The sequence below is a fragment of the Drosophila yakuba genome, chromosome 2R (assembly GCF_016746365.2).
Source record: "Drosophila yakuba strain Tai18E2 chromosome 2R, Prin_Dyak_Tai18E2_2.1, whole genome shotgun sequence".
Classification (NCBI taxonomy): Eukaryota; Metazoa; Arthropoda; class Insecta; order Diptera; family Drosophilidae; genus Drosophila; species Drosophila yakuba.
The window spans coordinates 4,053,481-4,074,986 of NC_052528.2; the positions used below are offsets into that span (position 1 = coordinate 4,053,481).

Sequence of the window (21,506 nt, forward strand, 5' to 3'; positions counted from 1 at the left end):
CCATATTCGTTCGTTTGCTTGTATGAATGTCGATCTCGGGAACATTAAAAACTAAAGGATTGATATTAAACATGGAGATTCAAAAGATGCCGACTTTGTCCAAGTTATTTTCAGAAGTAACGAATGTAAATAAGTTATTTTCCAGTGTTATTTAAAAGTTAAAAATAAAAACGCGAAGTAATTAAATTGTATTAGGTGTTACTTTATTTTGAAAGATTATGTATGAGACTGATTTGCTTAAATTAATTCTGCCCTAACGAAAGCTTCAATTTGGCAGAGGCAGCGCAGCTGAAGTTGGTGGTGTGATCGCTTGCACTTCAGATTCTTACGAATTCGGCTCGCTGGAGGAAATAAATGGTGCAGAAGCTAGGCCAGCAAACGTGGCTATGTTGTGCAAGTGTAACGGATGTCGGGCCGCTGACCGATGGGTGCATTCGCCACTTTGTTGCTCGCATTTTGTTTTTAGGTAGCAAGCTTTGCGAAGTTAACTTACACCACTTTTTCTCGAATTTTGGCGGAGGAGTCGTGGGAATTGGAGGCTATTGGAAGTTTGGACCTGCGATCTGCCGCGGTAACGACACGGTTATTGCCACCTTTATAGTTTTTTCCATAAGTTTCCTTGTTTTAAATAAAGTTGGCAATACTTTTGCGATGTCTGTCAGTTTTTCTGCAATTTTATGAAAAGAAAGCTATGATTTTGGATAACACCGTTCCTCTTCCCATTTTTGCGCTAAATTAGAGAAAACTTTTTAATTTAACAGCATACAAAATTTAGTTGTCCTACCTTTTAAATTATCGAAGATAATATAAACTGCATTGGGGGCGCTTATCTTTTTTATTCTCAAAAAGAGAGGGAATATCAGGGTACAAACATCTACAACATTGCCGAATTTTCGTGCAAGTGGAAAATACAGAACATAAGAAACGGAAACAAGCAGGAGCCGCTAATCTGATGACACGCAGTGTACATTTGCAGAAAACTCTGGGTATTCCTTAATTAGTCGTATTTTATGAGTATTGGCGTCGGTTTTTATAAGAGAGCAAAGAAAAATCTTTGCAAATAGATGCATTGGTGGTCAGACACTTTACGAAAACATGGTTACCGTTTTTTTTTATTTATTACCGAGGTCAAAAAATTGTGTGCTGTTTTCACAACAGAAATTATTGCATCATTGGCTTCTGGTATAGGTATAGAAGCGCATATTTCCAAAATCCCGAGAGTGTTTTGAACTCAACAACCCAAGGCCGAAGCGCTTGTTACACCTATTACTACAATGATATTTTTTCCGCGACTGTCGCACAGCGTTCGCACTCATCTTTACTCGGAATAGTACGAACGATTTATGCGCAAATCTATGGACTACGTCCTTGCCCAACTTTCACAATGTTTAAATTTTAACTGTAACTGAATGAATAAACCATTTTTAAAATTATCGAAATTAATCACCTATTAGCATGTTTGTTTAAACAACCAACAACATTTGCCCAACTCTAGACATTTGACAGTTATCAACCATGTATGTATATGTATCCATTTTTTATTTATCTGTTTTTTTCCATATACAATTTAAAGAAACTAATATGGAGCTATTCAAGTTCTCCCCTTACAAATTGTTAAAAAAACTACATAATTGTACACAAATTATTTTAACAAAAGCTTTAGGTAATAACTATTTGTATTATTTGTGTTCCCATCTAACAGGTTTTTCGATTGATTTAAAAGTATTGTTTATTATGATTTTTTACATCAAAATTCTTAAACAATTTTTTGCAAATTTATTCACCATTTGCCTTATCGATTTTCGGAAGTTTTAAATAAAGAATAAAACGAGAATACCAGTTACAAATCTACAACAATGTTGAATTTAAAATGTAAAGTTATGTATCTGTGAACATTGATTAATTATTGTGTATGTTATCAAAAAAATTCATATAATGGGCTGAATTGGGAAAACTAGTTGTGGTTATTTAGTTTTTGATTGCGCTGTATTTCGATGACTTAAAATTCGGGGTTTTAATTTTGAAGCCTTTTGTTTAACATGACTGCGTTATTTATTCTATAAATTTTTAATATATGTATTTATAAATGCCTTGAGGCTGGACATATTGATGGAAGCAAAACATAATATTTTATATTCGAAAACAAAATTTAAAACTTCTTATTTATCGTATTCCATTGCGAGTAATTTTTTATGCATATATAGAGTGCAGTTTTATGAATTTCATTTTTGGTTTCCTAATTGTTAACGGTTGTTTTCCTGATTCACAACACTTGCAAATACAACTAGACAAGTTACGCCTGTTAACAAATCTATAACATACATGCGTGTTTGTTTATAAACACATATGTGTTAATTACATTTATAGCAGTGTAGTTCCGACAAACATTTTATATATTCATATATAGCGTATTTGAATTCTCACTTTAGTTTGTATATAAACATGTTCGTAACGCGAACTGTTTCGTATAGTTCTTCTAATTAATTGTAAAAAGGAGCTGTGAGTCTCGGATACTACTATCTTCTATCCTGCATAACCACCTGCTTTAGGGCGCCCGCTCGTACGCTTGATTTAACCTCGTGTCCACCCAGGGAGGCGGTTCCATCACGAGCGATGTACAGTTGAAGACCTGATGCTAAGAAAAACATATTGTTATTATATACCCATTAACCAAAAGCATTAAGGGACTTACTTTCTGCGGACTCCTCCAGCTGATCGAGTTTAGTATCCTTTAAAATCTCATCAATTAACGAGTCCGGATTGACCCGTGTCTCCTCCACTCTGTCGGAAACACGCGGCCCGTCATCGAGCGCACCTTTTTTGCGCTTCTCACCGCTGCTTTTCGTCCGATCTAGAGATCCCGTCTCACTAATAACTAACGAACCCGAGCTGGGATTCCTGAATGAATAAAATAAAGAAATTGAACTTGAATTGATAGCAATTAGTCAACTCATGAAGCTGTTTAAATAATATACGAAATGCGAAATTACTAATAACTTGCAAATAAACAAGAAAACAAAAGCACAGGCAATATTATGGCAGAACAATATAACTTTTACACAATGTTGGGATATACTATGCCAATTAAACTCGGATCTTGCATTTAATGTATGAATACGCTTATGCAGGGCATGTGCAAAATCTAAATAAGACATATTTCCTAAAACGAAACAAAAACGAACTATAAAAGAAATAAAAACACATATTATATATGAAATCGGGGACAAGCAGCTACTTATTCTAAGCATCTTGAGTATTATTTGCTTAAAATTGTTTGTTTACAAATAAAAAAATTGCTTTTACCATAAAAAACTTTTAGTTCGGCATGGTACTACAATATACAGCTTAAACTATCTGCTTCCTGCGAAAATAGTTTACAATTTGTAAAACTAAAATATTTCTGCAGAACGCGGAAGTTGGCTGAACCATGACATTACAGTTTAAAAGCGAAGGTGAACATATAAAAATTAACTTCTATTCAATTAACTTCAAATGAACCCACATCATTGTGATGCTGGGGCGGCGAATGATTTGGGTGGTGGCTAGAGGTGAAAGTGTTGCTCCTGAAACGGACATAGTTGCCGAGGCCAATGCAGAAGCCTCTGCTGCAGCTGCCGAGGTGGAAAGAAGAAGTGAGGCGGCCGACGGATTAGAACGGATGCTACAAGCGTCTGTGGGACTGCCGGCCATCGAGCTAATGGCATCGCCTGACATGACGTTGCCTAACCGGGGGCTGCTACCATGACCGTTAGACGATCCCTCTGTCATCTGTGGTTGATGGTTTGCTGAGTCCACTGTGTCCTGTCCACTGTCTGGGTTACATTGGAAGGTAATGACTGCTCCGCTGCTGCTGCTGTTGCTGCCATTTGATGAGGAGGCAGAATGGCTTGAGTGTATACTGGCCAAAGTTCCACAAGGCGATGAATTGGATCCAACGAAACTGTTAACTCCTGTAGCACTGGACTGATGCTGTCTGTTGCTGCTGACAGTACCTATGTTGCTGATCTGGCCCGCGGGTGTGCTATTGCCATCAAAGAGCCGACGAGGAACTCCACTGAAGTTTCTGAATGAACGCGTCCATAAATGCGAATATTTGTTTTAGACACTGAACATTAAGACCATATTATAAAAACACGTACAACTAATAAAAGCGCTTAAAATTTTTTAACACAATGTATTAAAAAAAAAAAAAAATTTTAACATACAAATAATAGTTTACTTATAATATTACTTCCTCTAATATGAAGCGAATGAGCATAGCAGATGCGTTTTCCGTGACATAAGAATGATTGGCAAAGGCAATCGGGCTATCATTTATGCAGTATGTCTAATAATGTTCTTTCATATGTCAGCATGATGATTCAATCAAATATATAAGTAACATGAAAAAATCCAAAATTCGGTAACCCGAAGTATTTCGAGTTTCTTTACTCACTAATTTATCCTATAAAATATAAAATGAAAATAAGAGATCACTGTACTCAAGTTTCTCCACTAAATACCCATTACTAAGCAAGTATTAAAGCCACTGTTTTCCACAGTGGCCATGAGTGCTTTACTTTCGACTCTCGGACTTGTGTGACTATTGTAGCCTAATTATTTTTGAGTACATCGATAGAAATTAGCAGAATAAGTAATAATACGAAAAAAAATATTGTAGACGTTATATTGAAGCGTATTCTTTTCAATCTAATGTACCCGTTACTCATACACTATAAACATGGAAAGACTTACTAACTGTACTTTTTATACCACGGCTAGAGTAAAATGGTATACTATACTAAATTAAGAGTTTTTTACCCTAAAAACTATATATATTCTGGCCACAAGGCCACTCATAACTGCCTCGCCCACACTTTTGAAATATTTTTTTATTTGTATTATTTTTTTTATTTTTGCCAATTTATAAAGATATGCCGAAGAGTTTTGGAAATTTCTCGATCACACTGCCACTATTTGAGTAATGGGACTAAAATTAAATTAGACAGACAAATTATAATAATAAAAATGGTTTTTCAAGTGTGGACGATCCTATAAAGTGTATATGTTCTTGATCAGGAAATGTAACTGGCCAAGTGTGTTTGTACGTTCTTCTGTCGTATTAGCCTTGCAGTACTATAACAGCATGGACCATGCTTGCAACGCCGTTGTAATTTTAAAGCGCAACAGCGCTCGTTATTTTAGGCAAATCGATATATGTAAGATAATTACAGGTAGTAGTTGTTTACTAATTTTCAAAGGTGCAGAATATGACTCAAAAAAATATAAATAAATTTTAAAGCAGCTACATACATATATACATGGATTACGAGATGTTTACTTAAATATTTATCTTCCGTTTTTAATTTTCTATTGTTTCCAAATATCTCGTAAAGCGACATATATACAATGATATTATAAAATAAATTTGTAGATTATGACTTGCTTGAGCGAAATATGTTGCAGAAATATTTTTTTTTGTATTTGAGACCTATGAATTTTTATAATAGCTTAAATATAACGTAATACATAATAGGAATGACTGGATTAGGCGGTTAATATGGTGATTAAGTAGAACAGTACAACTACCTTTGCAATAGAATTTTTTTAACAGCTTACAACTATCTTTATATGCACAAAAACCCAAAAATAATAATAACAGAAGCCAAAAATGATTAGTGCAAATTTAAACAAAACAGAAGTAAAACAAACATCTAACAAAAAAAAACAGTGAAATTATTAAACGATATCGGCTGTATGGGGTGGTGGACCAATACCGGGGACCAATACCAATATAGTAATTTCTAGACTAGGTCCCGAAAACGACGTCTTAGACTAAACATTAAGAAAAACAGTATAACAGTAACGGATAAATTTTAATGAGTAACGAGTAACGCTCTGGGGTCTAGATTTAATGTTCAGTTAATTAAAGGGCCTTTTAAGATTTAAATTTACTGGATGTATTTTTGTTATTTGAACGCGACGCACCTCATTAGTTCATAGGCAGCATTTGTGGAATGTGGCCGCACGGTGAACGAATCCTGAGTAGCCAGAGGCGTCGAAGAGCTGCCTTGCTGTATGTTGCGCCGATATGCTCTCTGAAAGGGGGTACGCGACACAAAGGACACTGAGCTGTTAAACGGCTCTGACGGCGAGTCCACGACATCGTAGGTAAGTAGACGGTTGACGTAGCTGCTGCCCAGCACCGGCTTCTCTGCAGACTGGACGAGACGTGAGAAATTAGGCTTTCGCTCGGTAGTTGGAGTGAGAAACGGATCAGGCCTAATGCGGTCGCTCACAATGTCCTGTATTGTACCCATTGATCGCATCTTCTGAATGGGATAATGCATCGATTGCGGACTATCGTTGCCGTCCTGCCCGATGAACTTGGCGTTACCGACTTTAATGTGATGATGATTCTGGTGGCTTAAATGCTTTACGTATATCTTTGTCGCTGACCCGTTCGATGTGTTGGAGTTCTTTCGTAATTGATGGTGCTGTTGGAAGCGCATTCGCTCCTCAAGCGATTGTTCGTGCATGCGCTGAAACTCTTCGCGAACCGACTGCTCAGCGTAGTGGTCAAAACAGAGGTTGTTTAGCGACTTCATCTTGGGGATCTGCGCATTTTCAGCCAGTTGCTTAAGACGGCGAGGTGAATTGCGGTCCAGTTCCATAGAAGCCTTGTGAAACTCCATCTCCAGAATGGAGAGATTCTCCATCGACTTAATCTTGGCCACACGGGGCGTATGAAAATTTTCCTCCAGGCCAGAATCGTTGTCGCCTGAGTCGTCGTTAAGACACTCGTCTGAATCGCTCGCCTCTCCACTGTCATAATATTGCGTAGCGGTGGACGGAGTTCCTGCACTACGATATGTAGAGCTGGGAGTACCACTACAGCAAGCTCCCATCGGTTGAAAGAACGGAGCTGCATGTTCTGCCATCGGAGTGCGGAAGTCCTCAAAGGCCAACTTTTGAGAGTTGGTCATGGTGGCGTTTGGAGTCTGGTAAAGCTGTTCATCGCTAGTGTATTCAACAGTGGTGCTGAGACTGAGATGAGTATGAACACGATGGCTTTTGGCTGTTACCACTGGCAATCTGTTACATGGTTGATGCTCATCTCCCTTCTGGCCGTGCGGTCGGCTGCGTGGTATATTCAATTTCATGGCATTAATTGCTCTCTGATTGAGTCTATTAAGTAGAGAAACGGATTTTCTAAAGCGACTGTAGTTTTTTGTTATATATTTCGAGCGCAGGCAGTCGTTTTTTTAAATTTTATTTAAAGATGTAATTTTTGGTTGGTTAGTTGGCCATTTACCCATTTATATATAAAACATATTGTTAGTTAGAAAAGGAAAAACAGAAATTATTAAAAAAAAAAAAGGTAATTAACACACCAAATAATGTAAGTCTAAATTAGAAGTAAAGGTTAAAGGAACAAAAATCAAATGTACTGTAAGACCATGTGATGAAATAAACAAAAACAAATATGTTGGATGTATAATTTTCTTTGTACCTCAACCAGATTTGCTCAGTCAACCGGTTTTGAATAATATTATAAACTGTACTACTTTAAGAAACTGTAGGGAATAAGAAGACTCATACACTACTTACAAAAACATAATCTATTTTTTTTTTGCTTTATACTTGGTCCTGGAAATTTATTTACGAACCCGAAAAGAAAAAAGGGCCTTAGCCCACCTTATTGCGCCAGTTTGTAGAAAAAACCATCAGGTTTATATTTATATAGAGGTTACGTTAAAAATGTGCATCATGTGAGTTTTTAATTACACCCTAATCCAATGTAGTCAACGAAACAGCTAGTACATGGTGCTGAGTTGCCTATGTCGTTTGACTTTAAGCATAACAGATAAGAATAACAAATGCCGCATTTCTGCTATTATTTTTACACCCGTTACTCGTATAGTAAAAGGGTATACTAGATTCGTTGAACAGAAGGAAGCGATCAGGATCAATAGCCGAGTCGATTTGGCCATGTCCGTCTGTCCGACCGTATGAGCGTCGAGATCTTAGAAACTATAAAAGCTAGAAACTTAAGATTCAGCATGCAGACTCCTGGGACATAGACGCAGCGCCAGTTTGTTGACCCATTTTTCCCCGCCCAATCTAACGCAAACAAACCGCCCAAAACAGCCACGACCACACTTTTGAAAAATTATATTTATTTTTTTTTCTTAGTCTTGTAGGTTTCCTTCGGTTTGTCAAAATGCTGTTTTGCCACGCCCATCCTAACGTCTACAAACCGCCTAAAGCTGCTACGCCCACACTTTTGCCAAAAATTTTATGATATTCTTTAACATTTTTGTTAGTCTTGAAACTTTCTCTCGATTTGCCAAATATCTTTTTACCACGCACACTCTAACGCCCACATACCGTCAAAACTGTTGGTGTTGAAATTTCTCCTTTGCACTTCCACTAACTGAGTAACGGGTATCAGTGGGGGAACTCGACTTAGATTATTAGGAAAACTATTATATCGAAAAGTTGGTTTTAATATTTACTAAATTCTGTTAAATTAAAAACTTATAATCTGATAAAGCCAGCTTCTTTACTGTATTTACATAACCCTTACGAAAGATCGGTCCGTTCTAGGCTTAAGCAAAAGTACTTAATAATATGTTCTTAGCTAAAGTGACTTAAAGGATATCGGACTTAATATAGTTTATAGATATATAATTATTTCAGTGAAACAAAATCAAAACCAAGCAAAATATATTAGCCAGCAAAACATAGTTTATATAGACGTAAAATAAATTAGTTTTAGAATATAGCATTTTCAAATATGAATGAAGACCTATCTATTAGAAGTTCTATCTTAAAGTGTTTTTGCTTTTTAGTTAATCAAATATTTTTTTGGTATTTGGTATATATTGGTATTAGACACAATTAAGTAGGATGTTAGGTAACGCGTTAGCATATATATTACTTGTTGAGTTTTGAGCATTGTTATATAAAAAATGATATATAGATATCGATTATTTGAGGCTATGGCCAAATATGTCAAAACTAATAATACAAGAAAATAGTTCAAAGCTTTTTACAGAATATAACTGCTTTTTAAAATTGTCTTGTAGACTTACCTAGCATGTCCCGAATCACCTTCAGAACTTTGCCTTGAGTGTTGACTGTGCGAAAAACTACTATAACCCGATCCTTTTGACATCTAGTTCGGAAAACATTAACAGAATCACGTATTTATCAAGTCAAGTGATTCAACCCCATACATACTTGACTAGTATTACTGGAATTTCTTGAATGACCCATTTCTATGAGGGTAGCGTTGCCGGCACCGGAAAATCCAATACACCCTCCTGTTGTTCCGTAGTTGTTACTGCCAATGATTCCCAGTACCGGGAGTGGCTGGGTAACAGGACTAATAGGATTAGCTACCACAACTGAGGCATGCTGCTGGAGATTATCCGTGGTCAACGTTACCCCCGATTCCGAGGACTCCGATAAGCCGGAGTCAGTCACAATAGCTGCTATCAAAGCCTGGCTATCGATATCTGTAAGTATTACTGAAGTAAAATAAAACAATATACATATATACGATAAAACAAGGCACATGTAATTGTTCATGTGAAAGAGACTTTTGACTTATTCATCACTCGATTTAAAAAGTTTTTGTACCCGGTACATCACACATTACAAGGATTCTAATATACCTTTTTACCAACTGGCATAAAAAGGAAAGCACCGATTAAAAGCGATTGTTTACAATATATGGATCATGATATTTTAACGTATGAATTCTTGTTACTAGGAAAATAGTATACTGGATTCATTGAAAGGTGTTTAAAAAAAAAAAGAGAAGGTTTCCGATCCAATAAAGTACGATCACTATATAAAAGTTTGTCATCAAGACGTTATTTTTTTTTCAATAAACCAAAAGCCTGATTTCTAACCACTACTTACCCTCCTCCTTTGTGGTGGAAACGGGTCGCGTTCCGGGTAGCGACTGATTGCCGGGGATGCCGCCCAAAGTGGCTCCACTACCACCCAATGGAGCAGATGCCACACCGCTTCCACTACCTATACTGGACAGAGCGGTAGCTGTCGGTGCTTGCAGGCCTACTCCAGTGGCGGCATTGGCAAAATCATCCATTGAAGGCTTGCTCTGCTTGCTTTTTAGATTTGGCGTGGGACTGCAGGTAAGGAGTATTATAAAAAGTATTAGGGTTTTAATAAAAATTTCTTACGCTTTGAACAGAATATCACCGCTAAGCATATGCATCTTGATGCTCACTCGCAACATCGAGTTGTCTAGGCGATGTCTTGAGTCATAGCCCTCCAAAAGAAACCGACGGGAGGTGAGGCCGGCGCCGGCAAATTCGGCCAGATTGAGGTCGATAAATCCAAGCTTATAGTAGCTTCGGCCGCCCTTCATTTCCTTGCGTATTGATATACGCAGGTGACAGGGATCTAAAACGCCGGTTGAGGCATTCGCACTCATCTTGCAAGGGAACTCAAAGCTGCGGTTCCATTCTACTCGATGGTTACGCACTTCCTCGCTGGGCAAAAGGATTTATTATAACTGAACGATTTCTATGAATTTAATGAGATCTTACCGACTACTGTACTCCTGAAAGGAACCTCCATCGAGCAACCTTATCTTTGCGAACAGCACCTCATTGACAAGGGCCACCTCTACCAAATCCTGCAGCTGCACTTCAACGTTAAACTTGTACTTCTTCTTTTTCATCATAAAGGCCATGCCAGGGGCGCTAGGCCCAAGAAGTGTCATTAATTTCCGACCAACAAAGTAAGTTTATTCTCGTTTCTACCACAAAATGAATGGAAAGCCCTCAGCGGTTGAGCAAAACCGCACAAACTTAGCTTTTGAATCAGTTGATTGACCTTATAGGTTATAACGGTTATAGAATCGTTAACGATACCTTTAGTAGTTGTAGCTCTCCTGCACTTTCTAGAATTTTTTATTTATCCTTTTTTTTTGGGCTGCTTTCTTTGATATTGCTTTCATTGCCGACTTTGTATTCGAGCAGTAAAATGTGTCACCTCTGCAAGTAAATAAAAAAAATAACAAAGTTTGTTAGCCACGGAAACTGATTTAACCTCAAAATGAAAAACCAGTCAATCAAAATTCAGTAACATTTGAATATTTATCCGTCCCCGCAGGTTTGACAAATGCTAGATGTGGCAAGTAGTTCGTCTATAAACGTCATAAGTATTGTATTATTCTAATCTGCCATATTTAAATACGCTTTTAACTTAATTTTATACTGTTATACTTGGTTGTAGACAAACGTATTTGCCTAAAAAGCATTCTGAGCCAACAAATTATTATTCGTCCAAAACTTAAAAAAGGAAAAGCATAGCATACAAGTTCACCTATTTTAAATTCAATATATGTACATAAATACTAAATGGGAACCTATGTCTATGGAATATGATCACAAATACGTGATCTTCATACTAAACAATACCTAAAAATCATCAACTAATTAAGATTAGTTGAAAATTAAAGGAAATAACTAAATAACTAGACAAAAACCCGAAAAGCTGAATTTGCGAGTAAAAATTTAAATTAATTTTCTCACGAATATATTTTGTTCTGAATTTATTTAAGAATTGTCTACACAATAATTAACAGGGTTTTTTTTTATTCGTTTTGTTCTTCTTTTGTTATATAAGAATATATATAAATATTTATATAAAAAGTGTTCATAATATTATTTTATTTATTTTAACAAATTAAATTTAGAACTAAATTCTAAACCTAATATAAACTTAACGAGTGCTAGCTGCTTAGGCCTTCGACTCGACCTGTTTATAATATACATATATAATATAATATATAAAAACTATTTATATTTCTACCAAAATGTTTTATTTTTAAGACATTTTACAAAGACTGTTATCTATAACGTGAAAAAATTACATTGATTGAAGAAAAATAATTTCGTAATTACAATGCACAGATACTGAATCCGGTAACGAAAATGGTAACTGGAGCTAGGATCTGGTGAAGAAAGAATATCTAAATGGAAAATGTTGTCCGATCCTGCGGATAACTTTAAAGCTTTAACTTTAAAGTTTTAGTGGAGACGGATTCTATAATATCGACTTGGCTGTTGATACTTTCGAAAGTGTAGGTTAAATTGCACTTACTACGTGTTTCTAGAATTTCGAAGTACATAAATACAGGCAGAAACAGAGAGGTTTCCTGGTTTAAGATGTATAAAAGTTTATATGTAATAGATCTAAACGTGCCAAAATTTCTAAAACTAATATCTTATTGAGTCAAAAACAAGCGAGAACGAGTCGATTTCACCGACGGGCGTCTTGTGGACGTTAGAATAGGCGTGGTGAAAATGAAAAATTCCTACACATTTTTCAAAACTGTAGGCTGCAGTGTTTGGCGGTTTTCAAGAATAATTGAAAACTGGAATATATAAAACCATTTTTGAAAAGGGGCTTGGCAACATGGGTCAACAAGCTTGTGCTATGTCTATGTCTTGAAAATCTCCATTATTAATCATAGCATTCGAATTTTGTATGGTTCCTGAGATCTCGAAATTCATACGGACGGGCAGGCGAATGTACATGCTCAGATCGACTTTGCTATCGATCCTGATCAAGAAAATATATGCCTTTTATAGCAACGAATTTAGTATACTCTACGAGTAACGGGTATAATTAGTTTAGAACCCATCTACTACGTATTATAATATAATACGTATATATATATATTACACCTAATTTATTAAATAAACCATTTAAAATTAGGGCTGCGATGTGCGCAAATTTAAGATTATCTTTGATAAACATTCCGTTATAAATGTCACAAGCTACAATAATTTGAAAAATAAGTAAATATGTAATAAACAGTGTTATCGATATCTAGTTGCACTTAAAACACTTAGTCAGCTCTTCCGAGAAAGTTTTTATACGATCCTGTGTACTCAGTAGAGATAAGATAAGACAAACAATTAGCGCAAACAGCTTGAAATCAAACAATGATAATAAAAAATTAATAATAATAGCCAGACTAACCGCTTATATTGGAGAACTTCGCGCTCATGCGAATGTCAAAACATTTTATTGATAAAGAAGAAAAACAACACAAATGTTTAATTTACACATTTTGAGTAAGCCAGATCTGTCAACATTTGTAGACATTGGCTTGTATAAATAAGAGAAAAATAGAAGAAACGTGATAGCTGATTGCCGTGACGGAGTGATAAAAAATTAAACATCTGATAAGACACAACAAAATAGATTTTTTGGGGTGCATATTTTATGGATCTTAGATATCACAGATTAGATTCATTTATCCACTGGAAATGATTAATGACTAACATCTAAGGCAGATTTTACCTACTATTCATTCTCTTTAAATTGGTTTTTTGGTTTGCCAACTTTAAAAAACTAAATATTTTTAACAAAACCCTTTCCACCCCACTTCTTTTTTTCGTTTGACCACCCAAGCCTTAAAACGATAATTATAAAAATATTTAATAACAAGAAAATGCAAGCTTGTTTTTATATTATACATTATAGTATACCTAAAGATATATTTTTTAAATTATTCGACAACACTGGCTCCAACGAAAAATAAAGTTCTACTTTATTAAATCGACAACACGTTTTTATATCCGTCCCGAAGACACTAGTGATTCCTGCAAGCGACCCATTTACAGGTGAATAAATTAATTTTGCAAGCTTCTGTCCTCCAACACCATTATCCCCCTTATCTGGTTAGACTAACTTTGGAGTGGGCACGTCGACGGGCAACGATAGCCAAACAAACTAAACTAAAATGCCGTTTAAACATAAAAAAGTTGTAGAAAATCAATAACCTTGTGTTTTCGAGATTGCTTTCGTTTAAGTGTCGACTAAGTCGACATAAAATTAGGCATTCATATGGAAGACGGAAACATTTTTCTACATGCTAGAAAAAAGGATGCAAGTTGCTTTGAAGCGGTAATAATTTGAGACGACTACCTAATATACCCAGATACCAGACAGCGAAAAAAAAAAGTTTACTAATTTTCGGTTTTTATTTTTAAATAGTTAAAAGAGCTTTCGTTGTTTAAAAAAAGAACGAAAGCTAAATAACATATAAAAAAATTTTAAAAAAGAGACAACGCCATAGTCATGTTTCTTGACTATCAGATACCCGTTAATCAGCTAGTTGAAGAGCATGGGAAACACTATATTGTGTTAGCAGATCCACAGTAGTTCAAAAAAAAATAAAACATTTTTCAAATTTGTGAGATTGATAGTTTAGTGAGGTTTGTGGGTGTCAGAATGAGAGTGACTAAAATATTGCTGGCATATCGTTTGTGGTCGTTAGTGTAGGAGTCGCAATATTTGAAACAAAATTGGACAAAATAGGGGTATCTACGGTCTGCATACTCTTAAGCTCTTATATTTTCAGAGTTCTCGACGCCCATTAAGACACACGAAATCACATTTAATAAAGCGGAATTCTGAATTTCAATATTTATTTAATTGAAAAATTATTACATATTCCTTATTAAATAAAAGCAAGAGAGAACGCTGAAGTCGAGGTCCTTGACTATCAGTTACCCGTTACTCTGTTAGAGAGAGGGCAGGCATAAAATATTTGCGAGCTATAGACAGAAATTGGCAAGTCTAATAATGAAATAAAAAATATCAAAACAGTTTTCAAAATTGTGGGCGTGGCCAAAATGTGTTTGGCATTCAAGACAAATAAAAAAATGTCAAATCAATGTTTAGGCGATTTGTGGGCGCCTCTAGAACCTGCATGCTTTATCTAATATTTCTAACCAATTTTATTTTCCTAGATATCGAAGTTTATACGAACGGACAGACGAGCATGACTAGACTCGGTTATTCATTCTTACAATTTTTAATTCAGTTAATTAATTTTTGCCGTTTGTGGATGTTAATTAATTACAACTCCATAACTAGCTTTTAAAAACTTTCGAGATCCTAATATCTTATCGAGAAAACAAGTAAGTAAGCTAACTTTGGAAGACCATATACGCTTTAAAATAATTGAATATAAGATACCCGTTACTCAGGTAGTAGAAGCGCGAACAAGAAATTTCAAATTTTTCTGGCATATTGATTGAAATAGTAAAAAAATTAATAAAACAGTCTCGGCAAAAAGTTTTTTATCAAATCGATAGAAATTTGCAAGACTAATACAAAATATGAAAAAAGTTCAACCCATTTTTAAAAAAAAGAGGGCGTGACATGTTTGTACGTTAGTGTAGGCGTGACAATATTGGTCAACAAACTTGCGCTGCGTTGTATTTATATCTCTAATCTGTATGCTTAATCTCAATCTTCTAGCTTTCATAGTCTCTGAGATCCCGACGTTCATACGGACGGACAGACAGGCGACAAGACGTACATGCCAGATCGACTTTTAATCCTGATCAAGAATATATATACTTTATATGGTCGGAAACGCTTCCTTCTGCCTGTTACACACTCTTACTTTACTAGTAACGGGTAAAATATCAAAATTATGATTTTTATCTAATGTCGCGTGCGAAAGTTATTAAAATTCAATTAAAAAAAAAACTACCTAATATTTTTAAGTCAACTGAAATATTTTATTAGGATGAATTGATCAATAACACATTAAAATTAATTGCATTAAAATCTTTCATCAAGTTTCGCTGAAATTAGGGCTTGAACTGGTTAGCGAAAAAGTTACTTCTGTCTGTGTCGCGTGCGAATATCTTACATTTTTGTAATTATCTTGAAAATGAACAATTGTCCGAAATCGACTATAACACCAATTATAGTGCTAACCAAGAGTTATACGCTTAAAATTATTAAAAATTAAAATTAAGTCTTGGTACATGTTTTTTTTTTGTTTGAATGCGTACAAATGTCGCGTGTGACATCAGAGAATTACCCATATGTATAGTCGTCCGATTTGGGTTAATCTAAAACACAAATCAGAAAACGGGCCTATACTAAATTAGAACACTTTAGATTATTTACGTTAGATATTTACCCTGAAATTATTCTAAGTACCGCAAAAATGTATATTTTTCGAAAAAAAATGTCTTTACAATCCAAACGATCTTTAAGGGGATTTTTACCCCCACAAACATAAGGTAATATAATGACAGTCTCAAAGAACGTGGTCAATTCTATTTTGTTAAGTTATATATAAGTGCAATATCTATTGCACTTTTTCTAGTTAGCAAAGCACAAAAAGCCGAAACCGTTGAACTTTTTCCGTTTCTCGTTATGGGCCCACATGGATGTGAAAAATTTGAATCTAATTGAACACATCCTCATTACAAAAGCAGACGAAGTCAGATCTGAACAAGCAATTCAGGGTTGCTCTCCCCCGTTTAACCTCATTGGTGCTGATTTGATTTGATTATGGCAAACATTTTTCACACTTCAATGCAATATTGAAATTCCAAATCCCGGCAATTGGTTGGCCTTTTTAAATCTCAGATACCAAAACAACGGTGGGTTAACCCACAATTGAAGCAAAGCTAAAAAATTGCACTAGAACAGTTTTTTCAAAAACGTTTTTATTGTTTGTAATCATTAGAGCGTTAGAAAAAAAAAATACAAATAAAAAAAAAAATATCTTGAGCTCCGTTGACGTCACTACAATCTTCATTCAAAAATGCAACTTTCTTCTCGTTTTAGTTTCCAATATTTTAACGTTCATACGAACATATCTAGGATTTATACCACACCACTAACAAAAAAAATGCTTCAAACAATAAATATTTAATAAAAGACAATACAAAATGTTACAAATTGTCCGACTAAATTAAGAAATGTGGGAGTGGCAGATTTAGGGGGTTTGTGGGCGTGGCAGAAAGTTTTTTGGCAAAACGATATATTTTTACAAGACTAATAAAACATATCAAAACATTTTCCAAAAGTGTGGGTGTCGCAGTTTTCAACATTCTAGCTTATATAGTTCCTGAGATTTCGACGTTCATACGGACGGACATGGCCAGACCGACAACGAAAAGATACTCTACGAGTAACGGTATCTAAAAATTAAAGAAAAAACAAATCAATTCATTTTCTGACTTCCTGGGCAGCTACATATATGGTAATATATAATCAATTTAAAACCGAAATTTTATAGTGCCAAAAAACTGGTGTATTCTTTTAAAATTGGTTCATATCGAATTAGAATACTTTCTGAAAAATAACCAAGACGGTAAATTTATTTTTTCATACTTATCCGAATCTTCCGATTACATACTACTTGCAATAGAAATGTCTTTTGACTTGGCTGTTAATACCGATCACAAATATATACATAGTATAAATTCTATGGGCGCAAATGTCTGACAGAAATCAATATACCCTCTACAAGGAAATAAAAACAAAGAACGAAAGAAGTCAGTACTTATGTGTGTACGTATGTACATATGTACAAATTTAGATTGAAATTCTGTTTATCGGAAGTTACACTGTAAGCCTATGATGAAACTCGCGTATTTTACTCGCGTAAAAAGTCAGACTGTTTTGGTGCTTGCTTGCAAGTGGGCGTCAACGGTAATGTTGCAAACAGCTGATTCTTCAGCAGAGACACTACCGAAATGAGATTTAAAATACACCATTTACACTTGCCGCACAAATACGTCGCATCGATGTGAAAAACAGAAATAATGCATTGAAATCAAACAAGGTGGTAGCACCAACACAACAGCAGCAGAACACCAATACAACTGCTCCCGAAGGGCGTCGAACGTCGTGCTGCAGTTGTTTGTGCTTTGGAAATATATCTACATTTGTTGTCGTCCTAAGTAATGGGATTTTACAACTATTGCAATGCAACTTGGCAACTAAAACAACGAGATTGTTTTATTCACACACACGCTCTTTTTGATGTAGTAGCTGGTTTTTCACATCCACTTTTCGCAGAACAGAGAAAAGGGAGGGTGATGAATATCCCCCGCACAGCAATACAGATGCGTTTTCAGCTTTGTAATTCGCATTTTGCGAATTTCGTTCGTTTGAAATAATACGACTGGAAAATTGTATGCCTCACTGCTTTGGCAACACTTTTTTTTTACATTTTTCTGGTGAAAAGCACCTACAAACGCACACCAGCACAAACACTGACACTAACCACGCACTCGAACGACGCTGCTTACCAATCGCAGCAACAATAATATCGACTGCCTTTCTTAGCGTCTGTTTTCTTGCAATCTTAACTTTCCTCCACTGCTGAAAAAAGTAGTTTTGCACTTGTTTAATTAGCAACAGAATAACGATGATGCGCCACCCACGACCGAGCCAGTGTGACCACAGTGTACAGTAAGACCGCGCGTTAACTATTTTAAAATACCAAGCGAGTATTTAAAAGAATGTCCTACACATACTAAAAAATTATTCAATCATTTTTCTTTTGAGACTCTCCCTTAATCCTGTTACTAATTTAGCTCTTTGATTAAAGTTAAGCTAAGCTAAATACATTACGTCAACAGGTTCCGCGGATGGTATTCTATGCCAAGTTGCAAAACAAAAACGAAATGTAAAATCAAAAAGTTTAATTAAATATCTCCATAATTCAATAATCCCTTTAAAATTTTGAACAAAAATGTTTTCTTTTTATACTTTCTAATGAAGCCTTTCCACACTATTTGTTTCCTCGTACATTGAAAGTTTCTGTTCAACTTTTGACCTGTTTGATTTAAACACGCTATATTCGCCTCTAAAAAAATGGAAAAATAATAATATTAACGGTACTTGTTCCTGAAAATAGAAACCCTAGTCGCCTATATGTTGCATTGCGTTTTTCTTATTTTTATACCCGTTACTCGTAGAGTAAAAGGGTATACTAGATTCGTTGAAAAGTATGTGTTTCCGACCATATAAAGTATATATATTCTTGATCAGGATTAATAGCCGAGTCGATCTGGCCATGTCCGTGTGTCCATCCGTCTGTCTGTCCGTATGAACATCGAGATCTCAGGAACTACAAAAGCTAGAAAGTTGAGATTAAGCATACAATCTTCAGGGACATAGACCCAGCGCAAGTTTGTCTATTCATGTTGCCACGCCCACTTTAACGCCCACAAACCGCCCAAACCTGCCACGCCCACACTTTTAAAAAATGTTTTGATATTTTTTCATTTTTGTATTAGTCTTGTTGATTTTTATCGATTTGCCAAAATGACCTGCCCTTGATAAGTTTGAATCTATGTCCTAATAAATAGGCGAAATACATATACATATACAATTACGTCCTAGGTACTAGGAGTCAAAAGTGTTATAATAAGCCAATGCTAGTCAGCACATATGTTGTACAAGATATTCGTTCAAAGAATTAATTTTTGCTTAACAAGGTTTTCCGAACAGTTGAGGTGTACGAAGAGCACGGCAGCCGCAAGTCGTGCTTGCAACTCCTGTTGGCTTAGATCATGTGCCCACTCCACGCGACCCCAGAATTTAAGCTGGTATTCTTCCTCCAGTCGTGCTAGGGCCACAGCCTTTTCCACGGTCAGCATCTGCTCTATGACGGCGCAAGCGAGGACAATCGACTTCAAGGTGTCCACAGCGAAAATGAAGCCTGAGGGAAGAGATTTTCAATAGACGATTAACTGCAATTATGGACGGCGTTACCATGCAGTGTTTCCAAACTGTAGGAACTTAAATGCTTTGCGACATTCATTTTATCCTGTTCGCTGACCTGAGGCGGCGTTATGTTCATGGTCTTCTGTAGGTTCGTGTCGTAGCGCTGGTTGAACCAGGCGATCACCGGGTCCCATTCGTTGATCTGAAGGTCCTGCAGGTCCTTTTCGTCCTGCAAAAGATACACATCTGTGGATTAATTCCGTGCGTGAATTAATTCAGTATTAGAGTGTAGTAATACAGAATTAATTCACGCACATCGTACTGGAAGAGCACCGTGTCTGTGCCGATGAAGTTGAGCAGGTAGTTGACCATATCCAGCTTGGAGAGGTGATTGGGATTGTCAATGGCCGTGAAGCAGAGCGCGGATAAGTGCATGCGGGAACGCTCGATGTTTTGCTTCTGGGCGTCGAACTCAGTGGCCACAGCTATGGCCAGGGGTTCGCTGCGAACGACGAAGGGTGCGCCCTTGGGCGTTTTGAGCTTTCGATGATCCAACACTACTTCATAGCCGCTGTCGCCGCTCAGTACAGAAGTCTTCTTGTAGAACCGCTTGGGTGGAGAGGCTGAAGGAGAAAAAACGCCCGTCGATGACCGGCATGTTATGAAATGGCTCGGAGTGCTACGCACGTTTTATGTTTCGGCTACCGCGTCTTACCGTAGTGCCGCACTGTAGAACTGCCAGCGGCTACTTTCGACTGGCTGAAGTTGGTCAACCGGAGGGCCCGGATGACACTAACCACATGCTTTCCGTTCATTTTGAGAGTTTGCGGGACTCTTTTTCAATTGTTAAACAGCAGAGTTCAGTTTTCAGTGTGGCTGTAGCACTTTTTCCTTAAATCTCAACCAAATCAGTCGTAAGTACTGTTTTCTTTCTTTACTTACTTCACTGCCCTTTTAAGGACAACTGGGGTATTCCCTATGAGCCTTTAACGGGTTCTAATCGACATGGCCATTTACACTTACCGAGTTCCTTGCGTCTCTTTTGGTGATCATTGCAGATATTACAAGCTACACTTCAATTATAAATATCTACTAATGCCGTATTTTAAAAACACTCGAGGGCATCGCCACATTATTTGTTCATATTAATTGCTGACTATTTGAAATATGCAATTACTACGGAAAACACATACATACATACATACATACATACATACAAATATATATGCCCTCTTTTCAACGGTTATAAAAAGTGTTTCGACACTGAATACATCGTCGTTTACCTTATTCACCGAATAATAGCAAAATATTTGTGATATTTGTGACCAGTTTTTAACCTTCTAATTTATACATCTTGTTTTTTAACAGATTAATGTTCTAAATATTAATTTGCAAATAGGAGATTTATTTTTATTAATATTGAATAAATTTTGGTAAATCTGCATTTAGATGTTTGATACAAGTGCTTCGGCCATCCTTCAGTAAAACTTAAAAAAAACGTACATATGTATATCGGTTAAAAAAATGAACATCTTCAGATCTTCATCCTTAGGAACAAAAGTATTCAGTAATATACATAGCTCTCGGCCATAAATGTGTACATAGAGTGCTCGCAGCTCGTTTCGTGCAGTTGAAAAATAAGAGTTTTAATCGTCACTGCCGGTATATACTCGTACAAGTACTTACGGAGATTTCGAAAAAAAAATGTAAATGAGGTATTTTACCACACAATTCTTAAACCTTAAATACTAAAAATTAATTTTCTAAATTGTGTCAATATAACAAAAAGCTTAAAAAAAAACGTTTAGTTAAGTTATTCTTATGCCGCAGCTTATTTCGTGCAGTATGTTTATATTGTTTGTATTAGCACTTTAAATACAAATGCATGTATATTTTATGAGTTTCCGAGCTTGCTCACACGTTTATATAAAGATTCCGGGTAAACACCCATTGAGCACATGGAACTTGTCCTTAAT

General features: G+C 36.0%; 2 protein-coding genes across 12 annotated transcripts; both read right to left on the minus strand.

The window, feature by feature from the left end:
- Window positions 1-181: 181 nt before the first annotated feature.
- LOC6529223 (protein FAM102A) lies at window positions 182-18,273 on the minus strand. 11 transcript variants are annotated; one of them, XM_039372942.2, is made up of 10 exons: window positions 18,108-18,273; window positions 10,566-11,015; window positions 10,197-10,508; window positions 9,913-10,142; window positions 9,226-9,503; window positions 9,078-9,160; window positions 5,968-7,200; window positions 3,503-4,063; window positions 2,693-2,898; window positions 182-2,635 (listed from the first exon to the last, which is right to left on the minus strand). In XM_039372942.2, exons 2-10 carry the CDS (start codon window positions 10,739-10,741, stop codon window positions 2,517-2,519), a joined length of 3,198 nt encoding a protein of 1,065 aa, XP_039228876.1. In that variant the 5' UTR covers window positions 10,742-11,015; window positions 18,108-18,273; the 3' UTR covers window positions 182-2,516. The 11 variants fall into 11 exon arrangements, with proteins under 11 accessions (XP_039228876.1, XP_015052212.2, XP_039228875.1 ...); XM_015196726.3 differs by having other exon boundaries at window positions 5,968-7,167; window positions 9,226-9,515; XM_039372941.2 differs by having other exon boundaries at window positions 5,968-7,191; window positions 9,226-9,515.
- Window positions 18,274-19,109: 836 nt separating this feature from the next.
- On the minus strand, window positions 19,110-20,415 carry LOC6529224 (ATP synthase mitochondrial F1 complex assembly factor 2). Its single transcript, XM_002090195.3, has 4 exons — window positions 20,246-20,415; window positions 19,846-20,153; window positions 19,579-19,759; window positions 19,110-19,525 (listed from the first exon to the last, which is right to left on the minus strand). Exons 1-4 carry the CDS (start codon window positions 20,343-20,345, stop codon window positions 19,275-19,277), a joined length of 840 nt encoding a protein of 279 aa, XP_002090231.1. The 5' UTR covers window positions 20,346-20,415; the 3' UTR covers window positions 19,110-19,274.
- Between the last annotated feature and the right edge of the window lie 1,091 nt (window positions 20,416-21,506).

Excerpts from the sequence above, each read along its gene's own strand:
- LOC6529223 (XM_039372939.2), bottom strand. The coding sequence starts at position 10,741 with ATGACACTTCTTGGGCCTAGCGCCCCTGGCATGGCCTTTATGATGAAA. Across the intron at positions 10,509-10,565 it reads TTTCAGGAGTACAGTAGTCG|CGAGGAAGTGCGTAACCATC; the intron begins GTAAGATCTCAT and ends CCTTTTGCCCAG. Across the intron at positions 4,064-5,967 it reads GCTGCCTATGAACTAATGAG|AAACTTCAGTGGAGTTCCTC; the intron begins GTGCGTCGCGTT and ends GCGTTCATTCAG.
- LOC6529224 (XM_002090195.3), bottom strand. The coding sequence starts at position 20,345 with ATGAACGGAAAGCATGTGGTTAGTGTCATCCGGGCCCTCCGGTTGACC. Across the intron at positions 19,760-19,845 it reads CGGTGCTCTTCCAGTACGAT|GACGAAAAGGACCTGCAGGA; the intron begins GTGCGTGAATTA and ends TATCTTTTGCAG. Across the intron at positions 19,526-19,578 it reads CAGTTTGGAAACACTGCATG|GCTTCATTTTCGCTGTGGAC; the intron begins GTAACGCCGTCC and ends CTCTTCCCTCAG.